Raw genomic sequence first — 16,208 nt, 5'->3', positions numbered from 1 at the left:
ATTATTCAACTCAAGTGCTTAGGAATGGAAAAATACTGGACTGTCTATTTTAGCATTTGGGAGGGTTCTTGATATGGTAAAATGTTCTTTTATTTATTTATTTATTTATTTTTGAGGCTGCGAAGAGGGAGAGGGATGTAGCTCAGTGACAAAGTGCTTGCCTAGCATCCTCTTCGGGGTCCTGAGTTGGATCGCCAGTGCTCTGCCAAGGACTGTCCCACAGAAAGATTAGACTAAAGGGAAGCAATTGGACAGAGCATGTGGGTTTTGAGCTGACAGAAGAGTGAGTAAGCTGGTCGCTGGTTCTTGACTAATAAATGAAAATGTGGCGGAGGGATAGGGCTGCATCTCCTTGGGGAAGAGAAACAGGGCAGCTCAGGGATGTTCCGCTTCCTTCTTTGAGGAGGAATAAACCAATAACCCCTGTAGGTCTCTTCCAGCTGAGAGTCTGTGATGTACAGCCTCGGACCCAAAGGGGAAGAAGGGCAAGCATTAGAACCAGGTATGGAGAGCGCCAAAGGCTGAAAGTGTGTGTACCTAGTTTGTGCACACAGTTCTACAGTTGGCATGTGTCTGACATATAGCTCCCGGAGGCTCAAAGCTCTCACCTGCCCGTGTTCCCCTCCACGGACCTGCACGGGCTACTCTAGTCCTTTCTCCCTCACCTTTCCCTGACCCTCTCTGGAGAGTTTCTAGCAGTTTGTATTGCATTGTCGAACTCCTACTCTTCTGGAACCATCTATAGAGATTTTTATAGCCTCAATTCCTACAGACTAGAGATATAACTATGGATGATTTTTATGTTTATTTATGCTGCTTTCCAGTCAATATTTCAACAGGCACTTCTTGATCCTCCATTATTTTGAATACATAGAGGACTTGGTGAAGCAATTCACAATTTCTATAAGCTTGACTGTCTGCATCTGACTCCTGATTCCCAGGAGAAGGAAGGTGCTCCTTAGTCCATGCTGGCTCTCCCAGCCCACATTAGCTCCTCCAGCAACTACCATCATCTCGAGGAACAGAGAGCAACACTATCCTTCAAGATGAGACTCAAGCCAAACTCAGACTTTTTCTTGTCTATTCCTTCACTGTACAGCCCCTGGATCAATTGCTGTAGAGTCTGGTAGAATTTCCATCAGTTGACATCTGGACTACTCCAATGGTGTCCCAACTGGTTGCTTACCTTTGCATCTTACACCTTTTTTTTTTTTGACAGAGTCTGTGTGTCCCACGTCTCAAATCACTATGTAGCCAAGGATGACCCTGAACTTCTGATCCTTCTGCATCCATCACCTGATTGGTGGAATTACAGACATGTGCCACCATGCCAAGTTTATCAAACACAGGGCTTCCTGCATGCTAAGAAAAAGCTCTACCACTTGAGCTACATGCTGAGTTCCTCCTCCTTACTGTCAAAGGAACAGTCAGAATGTGCCTTCCAGGAGGTAAATCAGATCACACCATGCAGCTGATCATGGGTCAGTGGTACCCATCTTATGCAAAGTAAACACTCGAGTCTTCACAGCATCCTACAGGGCTCTGCAAGTGGTGGAGTTCCCCAAGCCCCAAGTTCTTGGATCTCATCTGCCCCTCTCTGCCTTGTTCCCACTGTGCTGCAGACACAATGGTCTCTTTGCTATTCCTGGAACATTCTTCATTTTAGACATCCACAGGGCCAGACTTTGACTTTCTTCAGGCCTCTGGCACTTGTCAGCAAATCCCTCCTGGGCCACCATGCTTGAGCCTTCCTGCCCTGCACCTCATTTGTCAACAACACTTCTCTTCCCCCCACACAGGGCACTTCTGCATCTTTTCCTGTCTGTGTCCCTCCTCTATAACACTGTGTGACTTCACCAGGCCTGGGACCTTATTATAGTCACTGCTGTATTTCAGGAGCCAGAATAGAACCGAGCCCAGCACATGGCAGACTTCCAATAGACAGTCTTTTAATGGTGAAAAAAGATGTTATGTCCTGAAGTTTATAAGTTCTTCAGGAGAGCACAGCTGCCAAGGGTGTCCTTCCTCTCAGGAACCTCACTGAGGGCTAATCACAAAACGTTTATGCAGAGTTCCTAAGAACCATTCCCAATTAGGCAGAAATTCATAGAAAGAATCCCATTATCTAAAGCCTGCACATGCTGCTTGGGTAATAGTCCTGGCAAGAGCAAAGTTGTTCTAAAGAGACACCCTTGTGTCCCTCCCTTCGGCCACTGGGCTGTTGAACAGATGGATCCCAGGAATCCCATGCTGGGGGAAAGGAAAGGCTGAAAGTTTGATGTCAGCTACAGGAGAAACTCTTCTCCCAGGAAAGGAGTCTACACAGTTCTATCAACTTACTAAACTTGCAAAACAGACAGGATTTGAGACAAGATAGGTTAGTGATGGGAAAGACCATATCTTGACCAGGACTGCTAAATAGCACATATGTCTTACCTTCTATTTAACCCCAAACTTCATGCCTGTGCCCCTGAAGACGGACTTGAGGGTCGCTCCACCTCTTTGCTTCTCCTCCCAATGTGGCTACGTCGAATAAATATCCTTTTGCTGATCTTTGCCCTTACTTGTCTCTATAATTAGTATATCAGGGACAAGAGGCCAAGACTTGTTTGGTGGGGCTACCAAACACAAGATTTTGACCCTAAACACTCTAGTATCACTAGGAAGAACCCGGTCGTTCTTAAATGGTGTTGGGTAGAGTTTACTTTGATCGGTGCCAGCTCCCTAGAATCAAGTGTCTTTTCTGGAAATTTGGTTCTCTTATGTTAGAGTTATGGGGTTCAAGAGAAAAGCAGAAGAGACTTCCAGGAATCTGTTATTTGATGGTGGATACATTTAGATCTAATTTTTTAAAATATTGATATGTATAAACATATATGTCTATATATGCATATCTAAGTAATTGTGGTGAATAACGTAACATTAGCATCTCAGCTCAGCAGTGGAGAGCACTTGCTGTTCTTTCAGAAGACTACAGTTGGGGTACCAAAGGACTTGCTGGGGAGCTTACAACTCCCTGCAACTCCAACTCCAGGGGAACCGACACCTTTGCTAGCCTCCTCCGACACATGCACTCAGGTACACATATCCATACATATAATTTAAATTTAAAAATTAACAATTTCAATGCATAGTTCAGTATGCTTTGTTTTCAATGCCCTGCAACCAATCTCCAGAGCTCTTGTGCTTTGCAAAACCAAAGCTGCATGACCTTTAAAAATAATTCGCATTTTATCTCCTCCGCCAGGCCTGTGAACTATTGGCTTATTGTTTCATTAGATTTGATGACTGTAAATTTATCATATAAGTGGAATCATACAGTGTTTACCTTTGTAGAGATTGACTTACTCTAAATAATATGATGTTTGTAAGATTTATGTGCTTTGGGACCTGTATCCGGGCTTCATTCCCTTTGAAGAGAGACTAATTCCAATGTCTGCACACACTATACCTTGTATCTTCGTTCTCTCTCAATGAATTCTTGAGCTGCTTGCTCCTTTGGGGCATTGTGAATAACACTGTTATGAGTGCAAACGCACAAACATCTTAAGACCTTGCCTTCAATGCTTCTGGCTGTGTATCCAGAAGCCGGGTAGCTAGATCATATGGCAACTCTGTTTCTAAGGCTTTCAAGAGCTGTTATTCTGCCCTTTACAGCTGGGGTGCCACTTTACACTCCTGTTGATTTGGATTCTCACCAACAGAGCACAAGAGAGAGTTTCCTGTCTTTTTAGTAGAGAGGTTTTCTTCCCCTGTAGCCTATGAGAACTGCCCAAAGATGTTTAATAGAACCAGACATTCCTGCTTCTTCCAGTGCTTAGCAACAGGAAGCCCGTAGCTTCTACTGTATGTGTGTGCATGTGTGTGTGTGAGTGCTTTCAGCTTTCTCTTGTCATGTCTATTTTGCAAAGGCTTCCTCGTTCTCAAATTAACATGCATGTGAGCAAACAGACACGCATCTGCCTCCCAGACGGGGGACTGTGGGAGGGGGGAACCAGCACTGGGTGAGGAGAAAGACAGGGCAAACTCGTGTAATCCTCTAACAGAAAGATGCTGTGGCTTCAGTCTAGTCTGTTGGGAAGATATTGCTTAAGATCCAGCACCACTGCTCCTTGGCAAACTGGGGCATCTCAGTGTGGGAAAGTGTAGAAGAAGACAGCTTGGAGCTGAGCCTGCGTGCAGCCATTCATTACAAGTAGGTCCCAGGGACCTGCGAGACCAGGGCCGAGGGAAGAGAGAATTCTCTGCCGAGGAATAACCAGTAAAAGCTCAGAACCTTTCATTTGTGCTATCGTCTTACAACGACTTTATTGCTGGGAAAACAGAGCACTGCTCCTCCTGGGTTCCTTCTCTTTCATGATATTGGCTGCTCTCCCCTCCCTGACCCGGGACAGTCTTACTGAAGCACTTTTTTTTTTTTTTTTAAAAAAGCATCTTTTCAAGTAGTATTAAAAAGCAACACAGTGTGATTGCACACATTCCCTCTAAAAGAATATCTAATTAATCCCATGGGATAAATCCCACTCACAAGGGAATTTCATAGAGAGAAGACACAGATGTGAAACTGGAGCTACAGAAAGAGGTGCTTAAAAAACTCTCAGTGACCAAAAGAGGCAAATGACTTGGAACGGGTTGGAGGGACCCCCTCAACAGTTAAGAGGGTCTGCTGCCCTTGCAGAGGACCTGGGTTCGGCTCTCAGAACCCATTTTGGGTAGCTTACAACCATCTGTAATTCCAGTTCCCGAAAATCCAGCACCTTCTAATCTCCGAGGTCACCTGCACACACAGTGCACATATAGTCATCCAAGCACACACACATAAATAAAAGTAAGTATAAAAAGTGATTTGATAGTTGATGATCTACACAGACCAGGGACCAGCAGGCTTTTTCTCTATAGAGGAAGTTAGTAAATATTTTAGCCTTTGTGGGTGGAGAGGTTAAAAGTGAGAAAACACAGAAGACACAGGATAAAAAATAGCAATTCTTGTTAGTTATTACTGACAAATTCAAAATGCAATAGTAATTGAGAATTTCTTTTTTCTAGTCACGACGTTCTCCTAAGACAAGGGTAGAATTCTTTGGGATAGCATTTTGCTAGCTTGGGCTTGAGGTGGGTGACTTTGATCATCACATCAGCCTCAGATGCTAACCGGTGAAAGCCATTCCCTTCTAGCAGGCTGTGCAGAAGCAGGCAGTAGGCTGCCTTTGGCCTGAAAGAAAGGACCTGGTCAACCCCTGCCCAGACCATGAGCACTGCAGAAAGCCACCGATTTATTGTGGGTAGCTCTGAAACTCCCAAGGAGTCTGAAGCAGATAGTCCTGTCTTCCCGTGCACATCAGCAATGTTAGGAAGACTCACAGGTTTTCTTTCTGCGTGTGTGCGAGCATGTACAAGTACTTGCGTGGGTGTGAAGATATACAGAGGCCAGAGGTCAGTGCGTGTCTTCCTGCAGCTTTTTTTTTTTTTTTGATAGAGTCTCTCACTCAACCCAGAATTTACCAATTTGTCAATGTTGGCTGACCAGTGAGTCTTAAGGACTCCTGCCCTCCCCCACCTTGCCTCTGCCTCCCCAGTGCTGGGATTCTAAGCACGCATCACTGCACCTGGGTATTTTGCATGGGTTCTGGGGATCAGCCCTCAGGCTGTGGTGCTTGCATGGTGAGCACTAGAGCCGCCCCCCACCTCTGTCTGCTACACCGCAATTCACACGGCCTTTTCACCCAAAGATGATGAAGCTCACAGCCCGCCATCAGCTGGCTCTGCAGTAGACGGGAGAACTGCATTGATCTGATTTGGGTCTATCTTGCTGCAGCGGGTGCCATTTCCAATGCTGCTGACCAGGTATGTGTCCTGATCAGAAATTGTGGGTGATGCTTTAAAAAGTCTTTGTCAGTTAGTTCTCATCTAGAGGGTGGGTACTCGCTTCGATCCACCTGCTCTATTGCCTCTTGTAGCAGTATCACTTAACAAGCCAATGTTTGTCATCCTGAACATATTTACACATAAGTACATGAACACAGATTGTCAAGGTTTCCTCTGGGGGCTCTCCTAATATTGAAAACTTTTGGAAGTTACTGGAAGTAAAAACAAAACTGAACGGGAACATTGTAGAGCAGTGGTTCTCAATCCGTGGGTCGAATAACCTTTTACAGGGGTCACCTAGGATCATTGGAAAACACAGGTATTTGCATTACTATTCATAGCAGTAACAAAATTATAAGTATGAGGTAGCAATGAAAATAATTTTCTGGTTGGGGTCACCACAACATGTAGAACTGTATTAAAGAGTCACATCATTAGGAAGGTTGAGAACCACTGTTCTAGCGGCTTCGTTGACAATCTTAGTGGCTGTTCTAAAAGTCTGCAACATTTATATAGACATGTGTATATACATATATGTTATCCATGTGCATTAACTTTATATCAGAGATGTTTTAACCAACACAGAAAGCTTAGCCTTTCTCAAATTACTTTTGAAAAAGCACTGTGTTGAATGGTGATGGGAGAGGCAGTCACTGTGATGTTTATCTGTTTACCCCAAGTAAATATTTAGCAGGGAAATAGGTGGGAATACTGTTTAAAACACTGTTGAAGATGGAATTCCTCAATGTTGGCATTTCTGAAGGAAGTAAGGGCCTCTCCACAGTAGTGCTGTCATGGTGTGCATGGCTTTTTGATAAAAAAAGCATTTTCAAAGGGAGACCAGATCAGTGAATGCAATAGAAAATAGAGAGGAAGTCACAGAAACTTAGTCTGTGTAGAGCACTGGGCTATTCCCACCCCTTCCTTAACCAGGAGGTGGAGACCGGAGAGCAGCAGGGCTTGCAGCTTTGAGACAGAGGGCGCTGTATATTCCCAGGAAACTTCTGAAGGGAGCAGTCCCAACAGGTCTGCTCAAACCAGCCCTCGTCCTTCATTAAGGCAGCTCTTGCTGGTGTGTGATAAAGGCCAGCAGTGGAAGAGGGGAACTGAACAGACCTGGTAGGCTGGGAGAGCTGAGACTGTCAGAGATAATGAGCAACTTCCAGGTAGGAAGCCTTTAATGGTTTGTAGTTATCTCATACATCCTTTCCTTTAACCTTGGCAGTTTCTTTGGATAGAAAATCATCACAACCATGACCATCACCATCATTAATACCACTACCACCATAATCATTACCACCACCACCACCACCACAACCACCACTGGCATCAACACCTCCACCACCAATACTGCCATCATCATGGTTACTGATATCATCACCATGAATACCACTCCCATGAGTACCACCACCATCATTCTCACCATCACCACTATCACCATTACCATGACCACCATGGTCATTACCGCTACCACACCATCACCATTACTACCATGACTACCACGACCACCATTAATTACTATCCCCACGATTGCCACTAAAACCACCACTACGGCTTTCAACTTGCCTAGAACTGTAACCACCACCGACATCATTACCACCCCCTTCACCAGCATCAATGTCATGACTTCAGAACCATCACAACATCATGATCACAACAGCCCCCATCACCATCACTACCATCAAGATCACAAAAGCCACCTTCACCATAGCCACCGCTCTTCCACCAGTGATACCATTTGTCATTCTCATCACATCACATCACCACCACAGTTATCAAAACATTGTCATTACCACTGGCATCAGTATCCTCATCATCCGTACACGGAGCAGCTTACTGCTGTCTTACCTGAGTCGTAAGCCTGAGTGCTAAACAGTCCACAATCTAAGAGCAGCACAGGCATTGCCTTTGCATGAGCAGCAGTGGCATTAGACTCTCTGCACGCAAGGTACTTTCTGCAGCTCTGGGTCTGCAAAAGGTGCTTCTTCTGGAAGCCATTTACTGAGGAGCGCATGAAGTCAGACACTCAGAATAGCAATGTTTTCTTAAAAGGCGGCTTTGTGCTTTAAGCTTTTAAACATACTAGGCATAGTTAACTCAAGAAATCACACTATTTAATAAATATGTGGACTTAAGTAAGTGGTTTTTTTCAAAGAGGAGGGAGGGCTAGGCTCACATATTTCAACATTTTGGTCATAATAGCTACATATTTCTCCCTTTTCCTTCCTTCCTTCCTCCCTCCCTCCCTTCCTCCCTCCCTCCCTCCTTCCTTCCTACCTCCTTCCCTCCCTCCCTTCCTCCCTTTCTTCCTTTCTTCTCCCTCCTTTGTTATCTTTGTCTGGGTATGCACAGGGGTTTAGTTTTCAAGACAAGCTCGGCCCAATTATATATTCCCGATTTCCTAAAATGTCCAACTTTCCTGGCTGCCACAAAATATTAAAATAAACCATTTGGCATGCCCGACCGGTACTATGAAGCCCCCTTTTAGCTGAGGCGGATCTAAATAGGTTAGTGTGAGGTCACTGGAGGCCATAAATCAGAGGGGTGGACCGGTGGCTGAGCCTGCCTGCATAGCTTTAGTTCAATGTGCTATTTTGGTTTGTGCCCCCGAAATGACACCATCTTGTTGGCACCAGCCGAAGAAAGCTTCCTAGACATCTGTGGGAAGAGAATGTACAGTAATCCAAGGCCGAGGTCGCACGGGCATGAATCACTGTGGGGAGGTCTGTGTCTGCTCCCGGCCCTGAGAGAGACCAAGGCAAATGATTTCCATCCAAACTGTTTATCCAGGAATCCAGGCTGGAAACGGATCCAAACAGTCTTGGCAAACGGTAAAAGCAGAGAGTAACCAATTCTTCTCACTCTGTCAAACCAGGACAGCCTCTTCCTGCTGGCTTTCCAATTACGTGGGGGTCCACTTGAGAGCCCCAGATATTTTTGAGAAAGATTAAATACAGTTAAATAACAGTTGTTGTATATTTTATACGATCTGAAATATAGAATAATCATAGAACACCCCAACACTTTCTTATGTTTATGATCTACTTCCTTTGCTTTTATCTGTGAGTTTCTAACCCAACCAGTCTGAGCTTCCTGCATTTATTGCTTTTATATATAACCTTAGTTTAAACTCTCTCCCTTCCTTCCTTCCTCCCATCCATCCTTCCTCTCTCCCTTCCTCCCTCCCTTCCTTCCTTCCTTCCTTCCTTCCTTCCTTCCTTCCTTCCTTCCTTCCTTCTTTCCTTTCTTCCTTCCTTCTTTTCTTCTCCCTCCTGTCATGTTTTAATTTTAGCAGGGGAAAATGCATTTCACAATATAATCTCAAAATATACTAGATTACAACACACCATGTAGTTTTTACCCGTTCATCTTAGTTTTAAAACTAGTCTACATAATGAGGCCAGACTCAGGCCAGCATCCTAACTGTAATTCTTTTGTTGATACGTTTGGAGATGCCCTTGCTCTGAGGGGATGTTCCTGTTGGAAGGGAAAACATCCAGACTGACTTTCGTGGGGTAAGGTGAGACTTTTGTTCAAAAGTGAGTGTATTTGTTGCAGTCATCTGCTGGCCCTTTAAGTGCTATAGCAGCCAGTGCATCTCCACCTAGAGGCCTTCTTTGAGGAGACTGAAGCAAGTTCCTCCGGGACAGAAGAGGTGCAGCCAGCTGCCATGTACTCTACCAGCTCCGGGAACAGAAGGGACTGCTGAAGCTCCTGCAGCTGGGTGTGGCCTTAAAGTGGGTTCTTAGGAGCTGTGTGAACAGGAGAGCTCGCGCAACGCTTTGCACGCACACTGTGAACTCGTGGCATTTTACTGTTCTAATAAGCGCACTGGCTTGCAGCCACCGAGCAGTTCTGAAAACGGAAGCAGCCAAGGCTGGAGCTTCTAAAAAAGGAGGCGACGGCTGCTAAAGGTGTAATTTTCAGGCTAACAGGCTGGCTGACCACCACCTGAGAACTGATTCTTCCCACACATAATTGATTGCGGTTCTCTTCGCCCCAGCTGAGCAGGGCCTTCTTCAGCAATAGTTGCCAAAGTCATAGTTATTACAGTTATCATTACCAAGACAATCCATACAGGGGTGTCCACCAAGGTTCGCCAGCCGGCTGTCAAGACCGCCTGGCAATAACATGAATAGGTGCCCTTTAATTTGATAAGCAGGAAACAATAGAAAGAAAGCAGCCGCTAGTGCCAACTACTGGCTTTTCAATACCTTAATAATCAAATACCCACTTTCCCAAGAAAGATCACATCTGTAGTTACTACCTTCTAATGACACAATATTGCTGTGGTTGTCTAGAAAGCAACTTAAGATTGTGGGGGGGGGTGAGGAGGGAGGGAGAGAGGGAGGGGTGAGGAGGGAGGGAGAGAGGGGGAAGATAGAGACAGAGAGAAATAGAGTTGTGGAAAAATGTTGGGTGTTATGTGTGGGTGAATAGTCTTTCTCTCTCGTCTGCTTCTTGTAGAAAAACAACAGGGTGGCACACACTGCTTCTTAGTTCTGTGAACCTTAACATTTTCTCTAACCACAGAGAACAAACAGGGTCTCAGAGAGTCGGTGAACAAACACCTTGTAAAAAAAAAAAAAACCTACTTGCTTTTTTTCCTTTCCAGATCTTTCTGCATCTGCACAAAACCTGTAGACCTGTATTTCTCTAGGGGACAATGTTTCCTTTAAAAAAGAAAAGAAAAGAAAAAAACAAACCCAAAACAACAGCAACAACAAAACCTGAGGCAGCTGTTGCCCTGACAACAAGCATCCTGAGTGGTTCCCTTCTGTGTGCTGGACTCACTGTGTGGGGAGTGCTCTTCTTTCTAGGGTAGGTTAGGAAAAACAAAGCCCAGGGAGACCTGGACTGGTCATTCATTTCAGGTGAAAGTGCCAGGACTGAGAGGTTAGGTGGAAATCTGAGGCTTTTCGACATGAGGTCTCAGACAAGACAACCCAAGTAGGGGATGAAGAAGAGAGAAGGGGAAATATGAGCAGAGTAAAATTATACATACATATATGCATGTATACATGTGTAAAATTATATATATATATATATATATATACACACACACACACATGTGTGTGTGTGAAAATGAAAGCCATTATTTTGAATCCTAGCTAAAATACTTTATTAGCAGAAATAAAACTGAGGTCGCAGAGAATTATAACTTGTGTTTTTGATATAGAGTGAGACTCAAAGAGGATAAATGACCTGCCCATGTTCCCACACTATATACAACAGGGGACAACCAAATCCCCATTCCATCACATGAATGAGTATGTACTTGTAAACACAGTAGAAAGTATATGTTTGCTCACTGAGTACTGGTCTCAGTACATCTCTGTAATAGGATTTAATCTGCACACAGTTCTAGGAGGTCTGTGCTCAACTTCCCAAGTGAGCAAACTAGAAAACAAAGCGGTTAAACAATCTGTGAGGTTACAAATCAGATGAATGGACAAAACCCAGGCAGTGCCTGCACAGCATTCTCTACAGTGAGACACAACCTGGGCCAGTTTCCGCATGAACTAGCCGTGAACCATGACTCTAAAAATCAATGAACACATACTGACTGGTGTTCTCGAAGGGTTTTCTCTAGTCTCTGTGGAGTAAGTTAAACATGACCCACTGAAGAACAAGACAAATAGTTATGACACCAAGAGAAAGCTGATTTGTGTGACCATGTAGATGCTACAGCCTCATGTGGCCGTCGAGGAGACAGAAGTTGCGTTGCACAGGTGGTGCAAGGCAGAACGAGAATCAAGTCTAAACCTGACATGACACCCAGTCAATGATGTTAAAATAATGATGTCGAGGGCATCAATGGTTAAGAGCACTGGCTGCTCTTCTAGAAGACTTGGATTTGATTCCCAGTGCTCCATCACATCTTACAACTGTCTTACACATCTTACACATCTTACACATCTCCAACACATCTTACAACTGGAACTCCAGTTCCAGGGGACTCCTACCCCTCTTCTGGCTTGCACAGACATCAGACCTGTGGTGTACAGTCACATATGCAGGCAAAAGGCCATCCAGGTAAAACACTAACTGGAACATTTTAAATGACCTCAACAGCCATGAGTGCACGGGACAAAGAGCTGCAGGTTCTTGCAGCTCTGCTCCAGGAAGGTCTTGCTAACCAAACTTCCAGGTCGGGGGCCATGCGTGACGACGTAAGGGCTGTGCACTCGCCTGCAGAGGGTGCTCTTCATCACCACAGCTGGCTACAAAAAGAGAAAAACCCCTCTGGATAGGAAAATGCGGACTGGGCATTTTAGAATGCCATCCCTGGAGCGGGCAGTGGCTGCAAAACTACAGGATTATTATTCCTGGTTGTAACTGTTAACCTGGTGTTTAAGTAGGTAACCACCAAGAAGAGAAGGGAAAGGCGAAGAACAGAGCCCAAGGCCACACTTGTAAGCACCTACAGCTCTCAATGCCTGTCAGTCAAGCGAGGCAGCAGATGGGGACCTTGGTCACCAACAGCAAAGCCGAGCAGGTATCCCTCCCACCAACGGAAGCTGTGATAAAAACCCACACCATGACGTGATTTTATTTTTGTCTCTTTTTTTTTCTAACAAGGTTGCACTATGTAGCCCATGCTGGACTTGAACATCTCATCCGCCTCATCCTCTCACCTCTGCCTCCCATATGCTGGGATGAGATGTGTGCACCAACATGCCTGGCCCACATTCTTATTATACTATATTGCTTAAATTCTCTTTTGAGACAATGTAGCCCAGGCTGGCCTCAAATGCTCTATGTAGCTGAAGATGCCTTTGACTCCTGATCCTTCTGCCTCTACCTCCCAGTGTTGGGATTACAAGTATGTGTCACTATGCCGGACTCATAAACTCTGAATTTGGATTCTGCGACTAACACAAAATAAGTGTAAATAGCAAGCACACCCCAGACAGCTGGAGCACAGGGCTTCTCCTTACACACACTTTAGTTTTACTTGGATGAACCTGTAATGCTTCACAGGCAGGGTGCACACCCCACTCCTTCTCAAAGGACACTACTTGAGGAATGTTTTTAAAAATTTACAAGATAAGGTAGTTTCTGGAAAAGAATCAGATTTCTGAGGTCCTTCCATCCCAATTCCCAGCCATTTAGACAACTCCAAATTCTGGAAAGGTTTTTGCCTGTGGCCCCTCTCATTGGGGCATTAGAACGAGATATCTGCAGGGAACCACCTGCCCATCTAAAACCCCAAGCCTGACTCCACAGGTCACGGCAGAGCTGTGGGGTGAGCTAGAAAAGCCAAGCGATGCCAGTGGGGTCAGGAGCTCACAGGATTCAGCAGCCCCCCAAAACGAAAAGAGGAGAGAGAGCTGGGTAACAAATAAGTGCCACAAAAGGAAGAGAGAGAGGGATAACCAAAGAGAAGGAGGGAGAGGGGAGGGGGGAGGGCAGAAGCCCTCCTGCCCCATTCATTCAATTCCTATCCCAGCCTGGCATGCACAACACACTATGACCAGCCTCCCTTTGGATGTCACACATGAGAACACAGATGAGGGACAAAGTAAAAACTTTGTTCTATTTTCTGGCCTAAGGCAAATCCTTATTTAGTTGTAATCCTAAGGACTGGAGAGATGACCCAGCAGTTAAGAACAGTTAAGAACAGTTAAGGCTGTTCTTCCAGAGGACCTGGGTTCAATCTCCACCACCCATATGGCACCTCACAACTGTCTGTAACTCCAGTTCTAGGGGATCTAACACTCTTCACACAGACATTCTTGCAGGCAAAACACCAATGCAAATAAAATAGATAAATATTTAGTGCAGTCCTTTAAAACTAAAACCTTTGGACAACGCCCCTTCCCTGCCTTGTGCCTGTCATGAGCATGTCACCCAGACTACTTCACCGTCACCGTTTTCAAAGCACTCCAGAGTTTCCCACACTGTCAAATCAAAGCAGAGCAACCTGGCTCCTGCCGGAGAAATGTTTACCTTCACCAAAAACGTCATCCTCTTCATCCACCAGAAGCTCCTCAGGGTCAAGGAACTGCATTGTGGGAGGACAGGGAGCTAGAGGCACTCCAAACCTTGGACACGCCAGCAGCAGCCACTGCAGCTCTGAGTGGCCACACTGCTTGGGAGGCAATCCTCCCCCACCCCCCCTGTGGATTGCCCAAGCGTTGGGGCGGGCAGCTTCCGCATCTGCCGCTGAAGAAAGCAGCTTCATTCATAGGAAAAGGCTTCAGAAACCTTTTGCGGAGTGAGTTCCAGGTGAGGTAATTCTCACCGCGGAGAAGAAAAGCGGAATGGAAGGGGGGGTGCAGATCCGGTTGGATCCGAGTAGATTATCACTCAGGCCGAGAAGGATGAGTTCTGTTTCAAAGCTCCAACTTCCATATTTCTAAAGAGGACGGTGGGCTCTTAGCTTTCCTGCTTATGAATTGTGACACAATGGGAGTGTTGAGAGAGGGGGTCTCACATTTCTCATATCTTGCTTTTGCTTCAATGGCGATTTATCTGAAAGTAAAGCAAGCCTTGTGCTGCCCCAAAGCCTGCCTTTGGAGGACACGAGCTTTTGTTTCAGGCAGCAATAGTTGCGGTTTTTGCTTTTTCTTGTAAACCTCTTGTTTTTGTGGGGAACTTTAGAGTTCTAACCTTCGTTCTAACCTTGGTCGTTACCAGTTCCATTAAACCTACCATTTAGTGAGCAGATAACCAGTCTGTGACAACATCCATTGCATAGTATTTACTCAGCTTGATACTTAGGACTTTTATCAGTAAGGCAGAAAAAAAAAAAAAAAGACAAAGATGATGTAGTTAAAATAAACAAACAAACAAAAAAGATCAAAAAGCCAACCAACCAACCAACCAAACAAACAAAAAAACCCAGAAAACCGGCAGACCCTCCCAAAGGGAGGAGTTAAAGCTCCACTTTCACATGGCCGCGGATAGTTAGAGCACCACCTAGAGCTACCCAACAGATTCTGTCTGTGTGTGATACTACAACCTCTTGGGGCTTTCCTAGAATCAGAAGATGCAAATGGAGGTGTCGGCTGAGGAGCTGTTGTTGACCCCAAGTGTTTATTTCTGGAGCCTTGTTTACTGTGTGTTTTTGAAGACTTCCAGTGTTACCTTTTAAGTTGAGAGTCTGTCCCTTCTGGAACTTTGGAATCATGCCAGTTGGTCCCTGAGGGCAATCTTGGTAGTAGGACTTTGCAAGTCATCCAGTTAACCCAGGGATCAAGAATCATCGAGGATGGGCCAGCAACACTGTAGAGAGCCTATCTATGAACCAGTGCCTATGGGGGTTCCCCAAAGGTAGGGGACAGTCTGAGTTCTGCCAGGATCACCAGTTACTTCAACCATTGCGGGAACTGCCTGTCAGAGAGAGCTTGGAAATGCTCTGGGCACTTGGGGTTGTGCAAGGACTAAGGACAATTTATGGTACATGGTGTCCTGCCTCTCAGGGCGGGAAGCTTTCTGCAATGGGCAGGACAGTGGCAGGAGGAACTGTCCTGTCCCCAAAGCCAATAGTGTTCCCTTGAAAAACAGCAATAGGCAGGCAGCAGGGCTCTCTGTTGCCCTAGATCTCCTCTGTTTCTGGCCACTCACCTTCTTACCCCAATTCCCAAGGGAATAATATTTTCAATGAGCTAACAACAGAAATTGAATTAACTAAAATAGGTCCAAATGTAGAAATCTGATTATGGATTAGAGTTTCATCTTGTGCAGTTAAGACAAGAGAGAGGACGTGTATTGATTTTGATCACATATTCCCTTCCTCTGCCATTGTCCTGTGCTCTTTGATTTTCAGAGCCTCACGAGGCGTGGACCACTAACCGCCAGACACAGAGGGCCGTGACAACTCTGAGGTCCTGCGTAGACAAGTAACAGACTCCAGAGTTCATCCTGTTGTCTCTTGAGTATACAGCTTTATGGCATTCTTCTGGATTTGAAGAAATTCTACTACTTTCCACATCACAACCACTAAGTTAACACATTGCTATGGTCATTCTTAACTTGGTAGGACTTAGAATGACTCAGAGGACATGCTTCTGGGTCTGTCTGTGAGGGCATTTCCAGAGAGGCTTAACTGTGGTGAAAAGTCCAACCCTTAAAGTGGGAAGTACCATCCAACAGGCTGGGGTCTGTGGCTGAATAAAATGGAGAAAGTGAGTAGGTGTGGCAAAATTCATCTCTCGGCTTCCTGACTTCAGACACAATGTGGCCAGCCGCCTCATCCTTCCATCACCATGTTTTCCAGCCATGATGGGCTTGAACCTAAAACCCTTTGCCAAAATACCTTCTTTCCTTCAGATGCGTTTTGTCAGGTGTTTGGTCTCAGTCGGCTAGGTCAACTAGTCAACATAACCTTTCTAGGT

The 16,208-nt window shown here is 45.3% G+C and overlaps 1 protein-coding gene and 1 long non-coding RNA gene across 4 annotated transcripts in view; one reads left to right on the top strand and one right to left on the bottom strand.

The window, feature by feature from the left end:
- Ripor2 (RHO family interacting cell polarization regulator 2) overlaps window positions 1-13,982 on the bottom strand; it is a 111,165-nt gene extending 97,183 nt beyond the window's left edge. Inside the window, exon 1 of one of the 3 annotated variants that reach the window (XM_048428168.3) lies at window positions 13,819-13,982. In XM_048428168.3, coding sequence (XP_048284125.3) covers window positions 13,819-13,879 — 61 coding nt within the window. In that variant the 5' untranslated portion in view covers window positions 13,880-13,982. The remainder of the gene's footprint in view (window positions 1-13,818) is intronic. The other 2 variants (XM_085699315.2, XM_048428164.3) reach the window with 2 other exon arrangements.
- On the top strand, window positions 5,533-16,002 carry LOC125396327 (uncharacterized). Its single transcript, XR_015005099.2, has 2 exons — window positions 5,533-5,844; window positions 15,641-16,002. It is a non-coding gene; the product is annotated as an uncharacterized LOC125396327 (long non-coding RNA).
- Window positions 16,003-16,208: the final 206 nt, after the last annotated feature.

This window comes from Myodes glareolus, chromosome 14, assembly GCF_982192425.1.
Source record: "Myodes glareolus chromosome 14, mMyoGla1.1, whole genome shotgun sequence".
Lineage (NCBI taxonomy): Eukaryota > Metazoa > Chordata > Mammalia > Rodentia > Cricetidae > Myodes > Myodes glareolus.
Note: the sequence above shows the minus strand (reverse complement) of the source record. Positions and strands in the feature narration are given on the sequence as shown.